The 15,252-nt window shown below is 34.6% G+C and overlaps 1 protein-coding gene and 1 long non-coding RNA gene across 13 annotated transcripts in view; one reads left to right on the top strand and one right to left on the bottom strand.

Moving 5' to 3' along the window:
• Nucleotides 1-2,528: 2,528 nt before the first annotated feature.
• AGFG1 (ArfGAP with FG repeats 1) overlaps nt 2,529-15,252 on the top strand; it is a 33,305-nt gene continuing 20,581 nt past the window's right edge. For 3 of the 12 annotated variants that reach the window (XM_087725458.1, XM_087725462.1, XM_014057169.2), the window contains exons 1-5: nt 2,530-2,947; nt 5,619-5,712; nt 8,053-8,168; nt 9,360-9,522; nt 10,282-10,435. In XM_087725458.1, the coding sequence (XP_087581584.1) occupies nt 2,781-2,947; nt 5,619-5,712; nt 8,053-8,168; nt 9,360-9,522; nt 10,282-10,435 (694 nt within the window). In that variant the 5' untranslated portion in view covers nt 2,530-2,780. Of the gene's footprint in view, nt 2,948-5,618; nt 5,713-8,052; nt 8,169-9,359; nt 9,523-10,281; nt 10,436-15,252 lie in introns of all 12 variants that reach the window. The other 9 variants (XM_087725459.1, XM_087725455.1, XM_087725456.1 and 6 more) reach the window with 5 other exon arrangements.
• LOC148043587 (uncharacterized) lies at nt 8,015-14,182 on the bottom strand. Its single transcript, XR_015698020.1, has 3 exons — nt 13,156-14,182; nt 12,024-12,133; nt 8,015-8,139 (listed from the first exon to the last, which is right to left on the bottom strand). It is a non-coding gene; the product is annotated as an uncharacterized LOC148043587 (long non-coding RNA).

Genomic DNA, 15,252 nt, shown 5'->3' with positions numbered 1-15,252 from the left:
ACCGAATGATTCTACTACACCTGCTCTTTGTCAAGATATGAGAACTCTGCTGGAATGAAATAAACCATATATTCATAATATATTTACAGAAATAAGAATACTGTATTTCAACATATATAGAAAGTAATTATTTGATGTTCTGGATATATACATTGCATGATAAAACATACAATATCCCTTGCTGCATACACTGCTGATAATTCTGAATCTTAAAGTTCCAGCTCATTGAGAATGAGTCTGGTGGACAATTTACAACAATTATGTGTTTGGAAAGAGTCACAATACAGTGATAAAACACAGCTTTGCATGTGAAAGACTACTTGTATCAGAGGTGGGTTCCTACCAGTTCGCATCTATTCAGTAGAACCGGTTAGAAGAGGTTCCACCAGTGGACCCGGAAAGCAGGCCACACCTACAGAAGAGGTTCCAAAATTTTTTGAAACCCACCACTGGTCCTTGGATATGATTATTCTACACTATCATGCTCATATTTATAAAACTCAATGCCTCTATGAAAGGCAAGGATGACTACTGCATTTGTGGTGCAATCAGAACATTGCGTGTGTTGAAGTTGTTTTAATGCAAACCAAAGATGCCTTTTAAAAAACAAGTTTACATCATATTCTTATGCATGCCAGTGCTGTGAGGTAATTTAAGGTGGTTCTGACAAGTGTCGTCGGCATCTTCATATCCGGTCACATGGGCGACAAGCCACTCCCATCCAGTCACATGGGTGGCAAGCCACTCCCACAAAGGAGGCCACACCCACAGAGTAGGTTCAAACAATTTTTGAAACCCACGACTGACTTGTATGTTAAAGGATTTTAGTATATAGCAAAGAAAAATGAAACCAGCTAGTTCAATAATATCCAATAAAATGGTCTAAGAACTAGGAAGGAATTCAACTGCTATTTAACTAGCAAGATATATACAACTCAGCCTCCAGAGGCAGACGTTTACTTGAGAAAATATAAAATCACCTTTGCTTTTGTAGAAACCAGAAGTTGAAACCAAGGCTTGTCCATGTTAGATAAACAAATGGGAAAAGGAGGGAGTGGCAGCACAGCCAAAATAAAGTTGGTGCTTGTGTCTGTGAGCTACAATCCAACCAAGCAATAATGGTCATAAAAAATAATTACCATATATCTGTTCGCCTCTGATCTCAGTGCTTCTGAAAATTTCTGGCCATTAATACATTATACATTAATATAAAACCAAGCAATAGTGTTAGGTGTGTGGCAGATTGGGTTCACCCCATGTGAAGTCCACTTTATGGCATTTCCATTTTTTTAAAAATTAAATCGGTCAAAATAAGTGAGATGGGAGGTGTCTAAATATGATTTATACATTGCTTAACTATCGTTCTTGGATAAATTACACATTCACTGGATTCATATAGTATAAAAGGTAAAGTTCCCCTGGCACATATGTGCTAGTCATTCCCGACTAAGAGACAGTGCCCATCTCCATTTCAAAGCCAAAGAATCAGCGCTATCCGAAGATCTCTCCATGGTCCAGTGGACGGCATGATTAAACACTGAAGGCGCACGGAATGCTGTTACCTTCCCACCAAAGATGGTTCCTATTTTTCTACTTGCATTTTTACATGCTTTCAACTGCTAGGTTGGCAGAAGTTGGGACAAGTAACGGGAGTCACTCCGTTACATGGCACTAGGGATTCAAACTTTGAACTGGTGACCTTTCTGATTGACAAGCTCAGCATCTTAGCCACTGAGCCACTACTTCCCTATTTAATATAGTATAGTATATTAAAAAAGTAGGGATAAGGATAAAATATTTTGGGAGGACACAAGCAAAATTGGGAAAGCCACTCTCCCCCCCCCCTGGTGTTTTTAAGCAGGGGGTGTTCTGCAAGTCTTATTGGTCTGTAGAGCAATACTTACTTCTGTACTTCGGAACAGAAATATGCTATAGCCTTGGTAAGGCATTATTGGGAAGTCGGGTGGAGCAGAAGGGATTCAGAGGCTCATGCAGCAATTTAGAAATCTGTCTGGGCTCATCGACTATGACAAACCAAACTGACGTAGCTGCCTCCACGTACAAGAGCTTTAGGCTCCTGAAAATTATTTGCTGGGAGAAGCCACGGGGACTACTCAAGTAGTAGTGCTTGTGAGTCCTCCACGCTATCCTGACCAGGAATGACCCTTTGATCCCATTCATGGAGATCATGCAATTGCGGGTTAATTCAAATTCAGGAATTTCTTCGTATATTCTTGGAACACGTGGTGTTCGTTACGGACCTCGCACCATCAGTTCATCGCCCCGGCTCGGCTCACCGATTTCTTTTCCTTTCAATATCAAACCCCTTTCCTTACGTCACAAGTCCCCAACTTCAGATTGCGTCTCGCCCCCTCCCCGTGACTCGCAGGGTCATGCCAGGCAAGCGGCTCCCGAGAGGAAAAGAGGCACGGAAAGTCTTCCCGGACGGAAGGGGGCGCTTTCCGCCGTTGCCAGAGCGTCCACGGGCGCTCCCCTCCTCTTGTCGTTCCTGGGAAGAAGTATAGAGTGCGGGTTCCGCCTCGGCTCGTCATTCAGCCGCCCCGGGCCCGGCTCGAGTTCGCCTCTCTTGCTGTTTCCCTTTCCCCCCTGCTCTTCCGTTCTCCCCTTGGGCTCGTACGGGTGGGCGCGGGCCTCGCTCTCCTGTTGGCTTGACTCGCCGCCGCTCAAGCGGGACGGTCCCCGCCTCCCCTGCGCCGCCTTCGTCTTCGTTCTCGAGCGGACCGGGGATCGGCTCCCCCCCCCCCCTCCCGGCGGAGGCCATGGCGGCAAGCGCCAAGCGGAAGCAGGAGGAGAAGCACCTGAAGCTGCTGAGAGAGATGAGCAGCCTCCCGCCCAACCGCAAGTGTTTCGACTGCGACCAGCGCGGCCCCACCTATACCGACATGACGGTGGGCAGCTTCGTTTGTACTTCCTGCTCCGGCATCCTGTGAGTTGAGGAGAAGAAAGGGCCCGGCCGCTTGGCGGGAGGAAACGGTCGAGCGTTTTAAGTAGGCAGCGCTAGAGAGTAGGGAGAAAGCCAGACCGCTCAGGCTGGGGAAGGGGGCTTTGTGAGGATCTCTATTGGGAGGATAGAGGGCTTGGGCCCGCGTGAAGAGCCAGATTAAAGTGTGGAAATGAGGATTCTTCCCCTCTCCCCGAAATACTAAGTGGGGGGAAGTAAGGCAAGACAGTATCAGCAGGAAGGAATGGAGGAGACTGGACTGGTACAGTTACTCTGCTCACCAAAAAAGAATTTTATTTCAGGCAATTTGAAAGACTGGGCCACCTGGAGAGACCACCAGAAAGCAAAAGGCTGATAAAGTGAAATTACCAGAGAAAAGTACAGGATTAGAGTTTGGGAAATAGCCTAGTATGGACATGTTCCACAAGTGTAGGCAACATTGCTTAAAATGAGAGTTTGTTCCTAGTGTATGTAATAAAAAAGGGATTATAAACAATGCAAAATGGTATTTATGGAAGAAAGTATGAGAGTTTGTTCCTAGTGTATGTAATAAAAAAGGGATTATAAACAATGCAAAATGGTATTTATGGAAGAAAGTATGTAAGCTAGTTGTCTGATGGAAGAGAATCGGTTATATTCTAAAAATATATAAAATGGGAGAAGAGGAATTTCATGAATGCATTTTCAAAATGTAATAACTTGTTCATGCCTTTTTAATATCTGTAACTGAGAACATTTTAAGGAAGTAATAATAGGCAATACTAAGTAAGCATATTACTTTAAGGGCTTATAGCAGGAAACAGTTTAAACATTTTGTTAAATTTGAGAAGTTACAATATTTTAACCACCTTATCTACATAATTGCCAAACCATGCACATAATTTTGAAAGAGTATACACTTTTCACTGTCTGAAGTTAGTCAGCTGTCCAGAATATGTAATCTTCAGTAGTTTTATAATTTTTTTTCAAGAATATGTTACAATAGACAGACTTAGTTTGATCATTTGTGACATTTACTAAAATTATACCAATACACATAATTATATTATAGGTCTAGATGAAGATTAATTATCTCTACTAGTATAAATGGATCAGAATCTTGCTTATTAAGAAAAAAATTTATATGTGAGGGGAAATGGGAGATTTGTGATTTCAAATTTTTGAATTTTTCAAAGTGAACAATATGCTTTATTTTACAGTGAAAAAAATCGATTTTGTGAAGTTGATATTATGAAATAATGATGGAATAATAGAGGATTATCTGTTAAAACAAAGCTAAAGTTTAGAAATATTTAGTGTGGCAATTGAGTGTAATCTTTTTCATTATCAATAATTAAGATGTTAATCCCACTAATTCTGAATTTAATTTTACAAGCAATCCTTTATCAATTCAAACAAATGTAGCTAAACTACTTCTGCCATGAAGTCATTAATATCTCCCAGAAAAATATATTAATTTTATATAATGGTGGTTATATCATGGCCTGTTTAATACAGGTATTTTGTATTTAATTTTTTTTTAAAAAAAATCAAGCATACTTCTCAGATTGCATATGCTGTCCTACCGTGATATTTGTTTATGAGTTTCATAATTGAGATTCTTCTCGTCTGATTCTATTAAAAATAATGACTAAAATTCCCAATTATCTTCAGCCAGCATCATTAATAGTGGTAGTGTTGGGTGTATTAGACTGCGAACTGTCAGGAGAGAATGAAGGCACCAAATAAAGTTCTACCCATTCTCAGATTTCTCTATCAAAATCACAATATTTGAGGGAAGGCATGATTTTTCTGATGGAGAATTAGACTATTTTAAGCAGAATATTGTAATCCTATATAGGATGTATATATAGAGAATGATCATTTTTATGTTTCTAGAACTTTTATATTTTTAGAATACTTTTTAATGTTGTATGTGTGCTGTATATACCAAAATCATTTTCAAACACAAATTCATAGTGTCTTAGTGAAGGTTATGTCTCTCCCAACCAAATGCAGCACAGTTCTCTCACTGGTATTCAAGTAAGACAACCATTGAGTAATCCAAAAAATGAAAGGATTAAATCTGTTGTTCCTTTTGAACTGCTATGACATTTTGTTTTGTAAATTTATTAGTTTTTGACATGGCTGGAATTTGTAATAGATAAATATAATTGCAAGATAAAATCCATAGTATTTATAGCAAAATTTAATGTTTGGTTTAATTGAATTTTGAGTTCTGGATCATTTTTATGTCACTGATCCCATATCATTAATCAAAATTTAAACTGATGAACACTTTACTAGAAGAAAAGCTCAAATAAGAGCTTTTTAAGAAAGCAGACTAAAAGATCTGTATCCATTGGAATTCTAAAAATCTGTATAGTGCTTATATTTTAAAAAAAGCAAATATCTTAAAAGAGCTAACTAGTGAACCAACATTTTAAATTGATAGCTACAACCAAGCTCTGAGAACTCTACAGTTACTTACAAATATGCTATTAGGCCCAATTTTTCTACAATACTTGAATCAAAACTATTTGAAATTAAGACATTTTCTTAATTGTCATATCTATTGAATACTATTTTTATCATTACTAACTTTAAACTCTAGTTAAAATTTCTTTTGCTTGAAAGATTTCTACAATCACTATTTTTTGAAAAAAATATTTTATAGGAGAGGTTTAAATCCACCTCACAGAGTGAAGTCCATTTCAATGACCACATTCACACAGCAAGAAATAGAATTTCTTCAAAAGCATGGGAATGAAGTAAGTATTTAGTATAGAATGCATAAGTAAATTGATGGATAATACAATTTTAAGGAGTGCCTTATATTAGTCAAAAAGATCATACAAGTTCTGAACATAACGTGAAATTTTCTTGGATTGTATGAACCATATGTATAATGGTATTTCTGAACTGAAATTGGATTGTAATTGGACCCATGTAGTGTGAATCAAGTTGTTTCATTGATGCATTTCAGCTTTTCCTCTACCTTTTTTATTATTCAGCATTCTTTTAGAGTGAACTTTTCAGCATGGGTGGAACTTCCTAGAAATATGGGTGGTATTTCCTCAAATATGTTTGTTCCTGTTAATATTGCATCACAGTAGTGCTGCTGAAGCATGTTTTATGGGATATAGAAGGCCAGAAATTGCTTAATCGTCTTAAAATTATCAAAATGCGTAAGACACTATGACATGAATTTAAAGACTTTTTCTAGACATTAGCAAGCTATCCTAAGTGCATGAATTCCAAGAAGCTTAGTCATAACACATAGCTTAAGTTACAGAATTATATTAGCTAAAATAATAGTAAGGAATGACTAATAAATCTGGAACTTTAAATCAACCATTAGTTATTTCATCAGTTATTTTTAGCAAATATTTGTTCCCAACCACTGAAATGGGACATTTTGCTGCAGCCAAATTAATTAGAGGTGGGGTTTTTTTTAGTTTATTGTTTTCCTTGGTAAAAAACAACAACAAATTAATTATTTAGAAGATGAAGAGGAATTATCTCAATAACTGTAGTAAGAAGTATTTCAGTTTTGTTAAGTATAATGTTGCTTTACTTGAGTTTTAAGAATATGATTATCCAAAATTAGCTGAAATACTGAAAACAGCATAGCTGGTATACAGGGAATGCAGATGGATAGTGGAAAAATCAACTCATTAACTCACATTTGAATTCTGGTACACAAAATAAGCATTTAGAATTAAAGACTTTTAATACTATCACTCAAATCATTGTCATTTGGGGATACTATGACTGCTGGAATTTGGAGGACCAGTCATAAGGATAAAATAAGCCAGGGGTGGGAGTATTGTTTTTTACCCTTTTATATTAGGTTTTTATTGTTTGTAAGCTACCCAGAATCACTGAGATTGAGTGCGTTGTCATATAAATCTTCTGAATAAATATAACCCATTCAACACTATCACAACTTGAACAATTTCTGAACAGATAGCTGGTAAGTGAGGACTACCTGTACACCCCTGCCATTCTTCATTCGTCCCTCTTAGAAACATCTGCCCCTCATTCTCTTCTGAATCAGCATGATAGAACTTGGAGGGGGATGTATATATGCAATATTATCATTGACTTTATGACCAAAATAAAGATGTTGCTGTTAAAGTAATTGCATAATTTAGTGATTTAGTTATAAATATTTAAACTTTTAGTCTTCTATTATAGTATTTCTATTTATCATATGCTTTATTTTATTTTTATCAACCTATTTAAAATGTTTTGCAAAACCTATATAAAAACCATCATCTGAGGTATTTAATTCGTCTCCAAAAATATGTATAATAGTCATTAACCATAACAAAGATTTTAGATTTTATAAAGTTTTAGTGGATTCATGTTGGGAACATGAATGGGTTTGAATATGTACACAACACTATTTGATGAGATCTCAATCTCTTTTAATATAGTTTAGGTAGTCCTTGACTTATGACCACAATTGAGCTCAAATTTTCTGTTGCTAAGTGAGACGGTTAAGTGAGTTTTGCCCCATTTTATGACTTTTCTTGGCACATTTTGTTAAGTGAATCACACTGTTAAATTAGTTGCTATTACTAATAGCAGGAGTAATTAGGAGCTGTTAAATTAGTAAAACAGTTGTTTTACTAATTTAAACAACTGTTAAATTAGTTGCTATTACTAATAGCAGGAGTAATTAGGAGCTGTTAAATTAGTAAAACAGTTGTTTTACTAATTTAAACAACTGTTAAATTAGTTGCTATTACTAATAGCAGGAGTAATTAGGAGATGTTAAATTAGTAAAACAGTTGTTAAGTAACTTTGCCTTTCCCAGTGACTATCTTGTCAAAAAGTCACAAAAGATGATCACATGATCCCTGGATACCTCAACCATCATACATACATGCCAGTTGGCAAGCATCCAAAGTTTGATCACCCGACCATGGGAATGTTGCAATGGTTGCAAATGAAAAGCAGTCATAAGTCATTTTTGTCAGTGCTGTTGTAATTTCAAAGTCTCCCTAAAGGAATGATTGTAAGACAAGAACCATCTCTTTTTTTAGTTCATTAAGTGATCAGACGGAAGTAGATTTAATTTAATATTGTTTCTCTTTGAAAAGGTATGTAAACAGATATGGCTAGGATTATTTGATGATAGATCATCAGCAATTCCAGACTTCCGGGACCCTCAAAAAGTCAAAGAATTTCTACAAGAGAAATATGAAAAGAAAAGATGGTTGGTACATGTTTCACTGTTTTATATATATATATTCCTATTCTATTTCCAGTGGAATGCCTAAACATATATTTGTTTTATTTGTATCAATAATTACCTTGTGGAGGCATTACTGGAACATTTCTTACCAAAGTCAAATTCAAAATCGTTGAATCTCCTTTGTCATACATATTACAGTACCCCTACTGATTTTTACTACTGTAAGTACTGCTATTATTACTTTCTTATAGTCGTCACGAATTAGCTTGACCTTTTTTACCGTAGTGTTAAAAGGCTTTGTGAGCAAAAGTACTAAATAGTAAACTAATTGGACAAGTCCAATGTTTGACTTTTACTTAATTTCTTGAGCAAATTTTTGTTCATTCTCCAGAACATGACAATGTCCAGGTGAATGAATTTCCGGATTCTATTTCCCTGGAATACCCCTTAACAACCCCCACTCATTATGGTGGACTTTTCTGAAGCTTAGATGAGAAAGGCTTTGCTTTCTTTTTATAACTGAACTAGTGCCCCCGCCACCCCTCCCCCCCCCCAAATCATGGCTTTTTTTGAGTGCTTCTGGTTTAGGGAGATTAATGCATAAAATAAAATTAGATAAAATATTTTTGACTTAAGATTTAAATGTTATGTGTATTTGTATTTATGCATTATGAATATTCACCATGTACTTTTTCCCCCTTTAAATTGTTATTGGTATAGTAAAGTAGTAAAATTCTTGGCCGAAGCAATTTTTAGAGCCATTTTTAACAGGCTGAATTTTTTCTTTCCCAGTTTTAGTTACATGTATTTCTTAAGCTGATACTTAGTCTCAGCTTGTAATAGGATATCCTATTTAGGTACTACACATAAACACACAGTGTTCCGGTTGTAGAAGTTGAATTTCAACCAGTTAGATTATATTACCCCTGTTTACATTCACTATTTACCTTGTACATTTATTATTTGTTTCAGACCAGTTACATCTTAATAAATTATTCAGTGCATTTCAATCATATGCCAGTTAATCTTTTAAATCTTTGTTCTTACTGTTTTTCTTATAGTACAGCTATTATAACAAAGGGAGTTTATAATTGCTCAAGCCATATGGTTAATTCCATCTCTCTAATCCTAGAGTAGGATTGTGGCATCCTTTATTGATAATTGATTTGGGGATGTTATAATAAATACAAATGTTTTAATTTGGCATTTTAGGTATGTTCCTCCAGAACAAGCAAAAGTTGTGGCTTCTGTCCATGCATCCATATCTGAGTCATCTGCTAGTAGTACAAGCAGTACTCCAGAAGTTAAACCACTTAAATCTCTCTTAGGAGAGTCTGCACCAGCACTGCACTTAAATAAAGACACACCTACACAAGTAAGTAATGTATCTTTTAAAAGTGTATGAATTTAACACACATTCAATAAAATATGCTACTTGGTGCACTGTCCATTACTAATTATTGTTTACTATCTTTCTTCAGACCCATGCTGCTTTCATATTTTCATTTTACACTATGTAGCTGTTCTATATCGCTTACTTTTACCCTGATGGCTTTCAGGGAATCTATCTATTCAACAATTCTATTCAGTTCTATTTTATATTTCTGTTAACAATGTTAATAGAACAAAACTATGTTTTTCCATAGTGACAATATCACTCATATTTTCTTTAATTCTTCATCCTTCAATAATCTGTTCCTTCGGGGAGTTTCTTTTTGTCCACCTATATTTTGTTGAGTTTTTACTTAAAAGTCACTCCCTGTTCTTTTAGGAGATATATCTTGCATTCTCCCAATATCTAAGCTTCTATAATACTGACATATTTTCTCAGCTACCTTGTCTTTCGTCTCCTTAATTTTTCACACATTTCTTTTCCTCAATTATCTTCACTGGAGCCTAGAAGTGAATTATATTGTGTGCCCCACAAGAGTGTTTCAATTTTTTGTGCAATTTTGCAGTAGTCTTCTGATGAGTGCCAGATCTGTAGGATATTACAGTGCAGAATTGAATTGCCTCATCTGGATAAAAAATAAGTTGACTTACAAAAGTTGTTGTTTTTCTATATTAAGAATGATATTCTGGTTTATTCTAATTACTCTACTCATGCTTGTTTAACCTACTGCAATTTGTTTAGTCTCCTGTTACAATTCGATCTCATGGGCAGTCACAAGAAAAGAAGCAATTTGATCTTCTCAGTGATCTTGGTTCAGACATATTTGCTGCTCCTGCTCCGCACACTACAGCTACTGCTAATTTTGCTAATTTTGCACATTTCAACAGTCATACAGGTAATTGTATTTCTTATCTTAGGTTTGACAATGATACATACTGAGATTGAGCTAATTTGTATGGCCATTGGTTTAATGGTTAAATTATCCCAAATGTGTGCTTAATCACTGAAGCTTATTAATAATTCAAGTTTACAAAAACCTAAAAATAAAATAGGAAATAAGCTATGAAAACCAAACTTACTGGCTTCTGTAATATTGGCAAGGATTAGAGGGGTGGGAGGGGGAAGAGATAAACAAATTTCAGTCAAGGCTGAATAAAATAATAACAAATTTTAAGCAACTTAGCTAAAATATAAAATGTACAGTGCAGCATTATCATAGGAACAAAATTGACAAAATGTGAATAATTTATGATTAAAATGATTAAACCTACAGATCGTAATGTATTACAATTAATATATAAAATAATAGTTATATGCTATTATGAAAGTAACAAAATATAATAAAATATTCAGTGCTGTCTCTATAAAGAATAAAAATAAAAATAGTGAAATATTCTATACTAATAGGTGGAAATTAATACTATTAAGGTGATTAGAAAATTAAACATAGTAGATAAACTGCATAATATAATCATGCAGTTTAATAAGGAAGTAGTTTATTAGTTTTACTTAACTCTTACCAGCAATCAGTTTTCTGCTAATTTTATATTGGGCAAGATTAAATCAGAAATAATTGCAAATACAGAATTAGTTTGGCCAAGAAACTGTGTAAATATTGGGGAGATACAAAATCTCTATAAAATGAGCAACATACGAGAGTGCTTGTTTGATAGTCGCAAGAGTTACTAACTCACACGTACAAGCTCCAAGAAACAAGCTCTCCTGTATCTTATGACATGCTCTTGGTAAAGGCCTTTCTGTCCTTGAGATATCCAAGACAAATCCCAAGGATTATTTTGTCCTTTGATTATTGGTAAAAGGAAGATTAGGACTCTTGCTTAAATCAGTTTGGTGATAGTCCTTTATTGTTTTCAAAGTGATCTGGATTACTCATAATCAAAGGAAAGCAGGTGGGAAGGATAGAACCCTAAGAGTGGTAATAGTAGTCACACATTAAATATATTTGAGGATAGTAATAATATTAATCAAGAGTGCAATGGGGGCGGAAAGTAATAAACAATAATGGAGCACTCTCATAATTTGTACTCTTGCTTTATATGACTCATGTATAGGCATATATTTCTTTTAAAATAACTGATGAAGAGCATAATCCTTCAAGCTTTATAAAAGATCTGATGCTAGAGCTGTCAAAAAATCTAATATTTAGCATGTAAAATGCTTATTTTTCCTCTTTTGATTCTGACTAACATTTTTTAAATCAGTTGTAGGACTGGAATAAACCTTCCTTGTGTGTTTGTGTGTGTGTTGAAATGGATAGGAGGACTATAATATGCTTTTTAAAAAGCATTTTCAGCACAGAGTTCTGGTGTCTGAATCTCAGGAATGCTTGAATGACAGAAGAAGAGTTTCTCCCCCTTTTTTAATTTGTAGCTATTCAGCTATGGAGGTAAATTTAAATAATAATGTGGGCTCTTAAACATCCTCCCATTCTTTCCTTGAAACATTTTAATATGTGAGCTAACCTTGATACAGATTTTTCTGTTGGTGGTCCTTGTAAATCCTCGCTTCCACGTTCCTCATTCATAGGAAATATGTTATCTGATTATATAATGACTTCTTGGTGCTATTATATCTTTAAAAAGAAATCAGAGGAAGAAAATGTCTCACATAATCATTATCCATAATTTTCAAACTGATCTAAGACATTTTTGTTGAAGTCAGTAGTTAACTAATACTAATAATTATAATTATTTGGTATTTATTTATTGTTTTAACTTGTTATAAGCTGCCCAGAATCATTTGAGGTAGATGTCTATATAAATGAAATTACTAAATTAACAAATGAATATTCTGTGCATTTATTAGTTTCACTTTGCTTAAACATTTCACTTTTCTGAACTTTTATGTAAATTGGTTTTTCCAACTTGTTATTGTCCAGAAATTCTGTTAATTATATTTCAATGCATATGAAGGTCAGCCTTTAATTACATATTTAAAAAGGATAAAAATGTAATAATTCTAATATTCCTAACTCTTACAAGAGTTCTGGAAGACAGGTCTTTACTTAACAGTACAAGTAGGACTTATTTAGTGAATAGAGTTGGCACTAGCAACTTGGTCATTAAATGAAATGGTCACTTAATCAAACTGTCACTGTTCTGTGGTCTTAACTCAACTTTCTTATAAATGCAAGGATTAAACATAGTTACTTTTTAATTACTGCTGTAATTAGGCAGTTGCTAAAGGAGGACTCTGTAATTGAGTGGGATTAAATAAATCTTTAGCTACAGTAGTTGCAGATTACAGTTCATATAGCTATAAAGAATAGAGTAGAGAATGCCCTTTTTTAAAGGAAGGGCATTAATTTTTATATTGGTGACATTTACATTTCATAGAATCCTTGCAATTGGTTGGATAATGAATCAATTTCCATCCAATTTCTTTTTACTGCACCACCCCCACCCCCTTTAGAGCAGAGAGTTTGGAGAGGAAACGGTTTGGTTCCCATAAATTATGCCGGGAGCCCCAGACATTCTCTGTTAAACAGCTTGCAGTACTCTCTTGTAATCTCATAATCCTTTTCTCTTCAATCTCTCTTTGTAGTGGGTGAGGGAGAGAAAACTAAAGCAATTTCTATAGGAATCTCTCTTTTACCTGATCCTTCCCCTATTGCAGAGATTGGAGAGTGCTGCTCTTCTGCACATTGAAAATATTGTGATCATGCTGGCAGCAGAAAGAGTCAGGAAAAGGATAGGACACCAGAATGATCAAATTGTAAACAGGCACTTTGGAGCATTCCAAAGGGCAGGGTAGTCTTTAGGAGGCAAACAAAAACTGAAGGGGTGAAACTGAGTAGTCTGTCTCTTTCCAGTTGGTAAGTTATTTCCCACTTAGCCACTGCTTTGCTTAGTGGCTGAGTTGCAGATCCCAGTTCGGATTATTAAGCAAGGACTGCCTTATTCCTATTCTGATACCCTGTCACTATCAAAAGTAGTTTGATGGAAATGTAAAGAAGACATTTCAGAGGCTGCTGCTAGACTTTGAAAGCCCTGCAAAGGGTAACAAAATTTGTTTTCCTCTCATTAATCTTTCCATTGACAGCTAACAGCATTTTTATTCAGACATGTGGTTTATAGGTTAATATGATGATTTTTAAGCACTGGTTTTGATGGTATATATTTATTAATGTGTTTTATGTTTTAATTTTTAAAGTTATTAATCTGCTTATATTTTAACTGTTTTAAATGTCACATTAGCAATGTTAATACAATATACTATGTTACATATTTATACTCTTAGATACTATATAGTAATATGCTGACAGTAACTCTTCAATAATATGAGATACTTTTTCCATCTAGACTGAACAATCCAGTAAACTCTCAAGCTTATTTACTTATGCAAATGATTATAATATATCTTTGTTAAGAATGTTAAGAAAGCATTTTGGATTTCTTTATTTCATTATATGATATATTAAAGGTAGAGTTATTGTAGTCATAAGTAATTTTCTATTTGTGCAGTGTTTCCAAATTTTAAAATGATTTATGTCTTAAAAACATTACTTTCTTTATGCAATTATATACATGGTTTGCTTTATTGTCATATGCCTTTAATGTTTTATGTCAGTTATTAAAACAATTAATTCTCAGAAGCCAAAATCAATAGAGTTACACTTGGTAGGCTCAATAATATGTGAATACTAGTGGTTTAACAACTCTATTCATGCAGCTTTTGGTTATATGACATGGGAGAATTGTTTCAGAAGCACATTGAAATGTATAATATGCAAAACTTGCACACTTTTTTGGATTTTGCCAAAAAGTTTTATAATTATATAATTATTTTTTAGAGAGAATTTGAAATAAGTCATAAAACCACAAAGAGATAGCTTTCCATTACCTCCATGACAGTGATAAGACAAGATACAGCTTAGGAGGGAAAGTTTGCTAGACTATAACTCTTAAGAGCACACACTAGCATGACCTTTGTAAGAGATTCTAGAAGTGACACTTCAGCAATATCTATAAAACCATTAAATCTCCCATCTCTATCATAATGTACTTCAAATCATAACATACATATCATAATATAAATCATAATATACTTCAAATCAAATTGTCTTATTTAAAATATATCATGTGGCCTGGATTTCACGCATAATTCTGAACTGTAAACTCTTTTTTATGACCCTGTAGTCCCTATACTGCATATCTATAGGATCCCAGTGGGACAGTAGTTAGAATGCAGTCTTGCACTCTGCCCTCAGCCTTTCATTCAATCCTTACAGGCTTGTGGTTGATTCAGCCTTCCAACCTTCGGAAGTTGGTAAAATGAGGACCCTGATGGTTGGGGGTAATATTCTGATTCTGTAAACCATTTAGAGAGGGCTGTAAAGCACTATGGGTCAATATATAGCTCTACGTGCAATTGTTATTGCTATTACTATACTCTGGATAGCCGTCAGGAAGAGAATCTGTCCAGAATAGAAGTAAGTGTAGAGTTGCCCCAACTCTACCTTTAATCTTGATCTATAATAAATGTTTTTTTGTTTTGAATTAGAATAATATGTGAATTCATCTTACATAATAGATTTATGGTTTGCAAAGCACACCTAGATCCATTTTGGTAAGCTAAAAAACAACACTATTATGGCTTAGCAACATCTATAATTTGTTTTTCTTAAAATTAGTTTGTGGGCTTTCAGAAAGAAAATTAGTAATAACCAGAGTATAGTATAATAATGGGATC

Source organism: Thamnophis sirtalis, unplaced genomic scaffold, assembly GCF_051295495.1.
Source record: "Thamnophis sirtalis isolate CommonGarterSnake01/CBP01778 unplaced genomic scaffold, rThaSir2_p1.2 scaffold_11, whole genome shotgun sequence".
NCBI classification, from domain to species: domain Eukaryota; kingdom Metazoa; phylum Chordata; class Lepidosauria; order Squamata; family Natricidae; genus Thamnophis; species Thamnophis sirtalis.
Note: the sequence above shows the minus strand (reverse complement) of the source record. Positions and strands in the feature narration are given on the sequence as shown.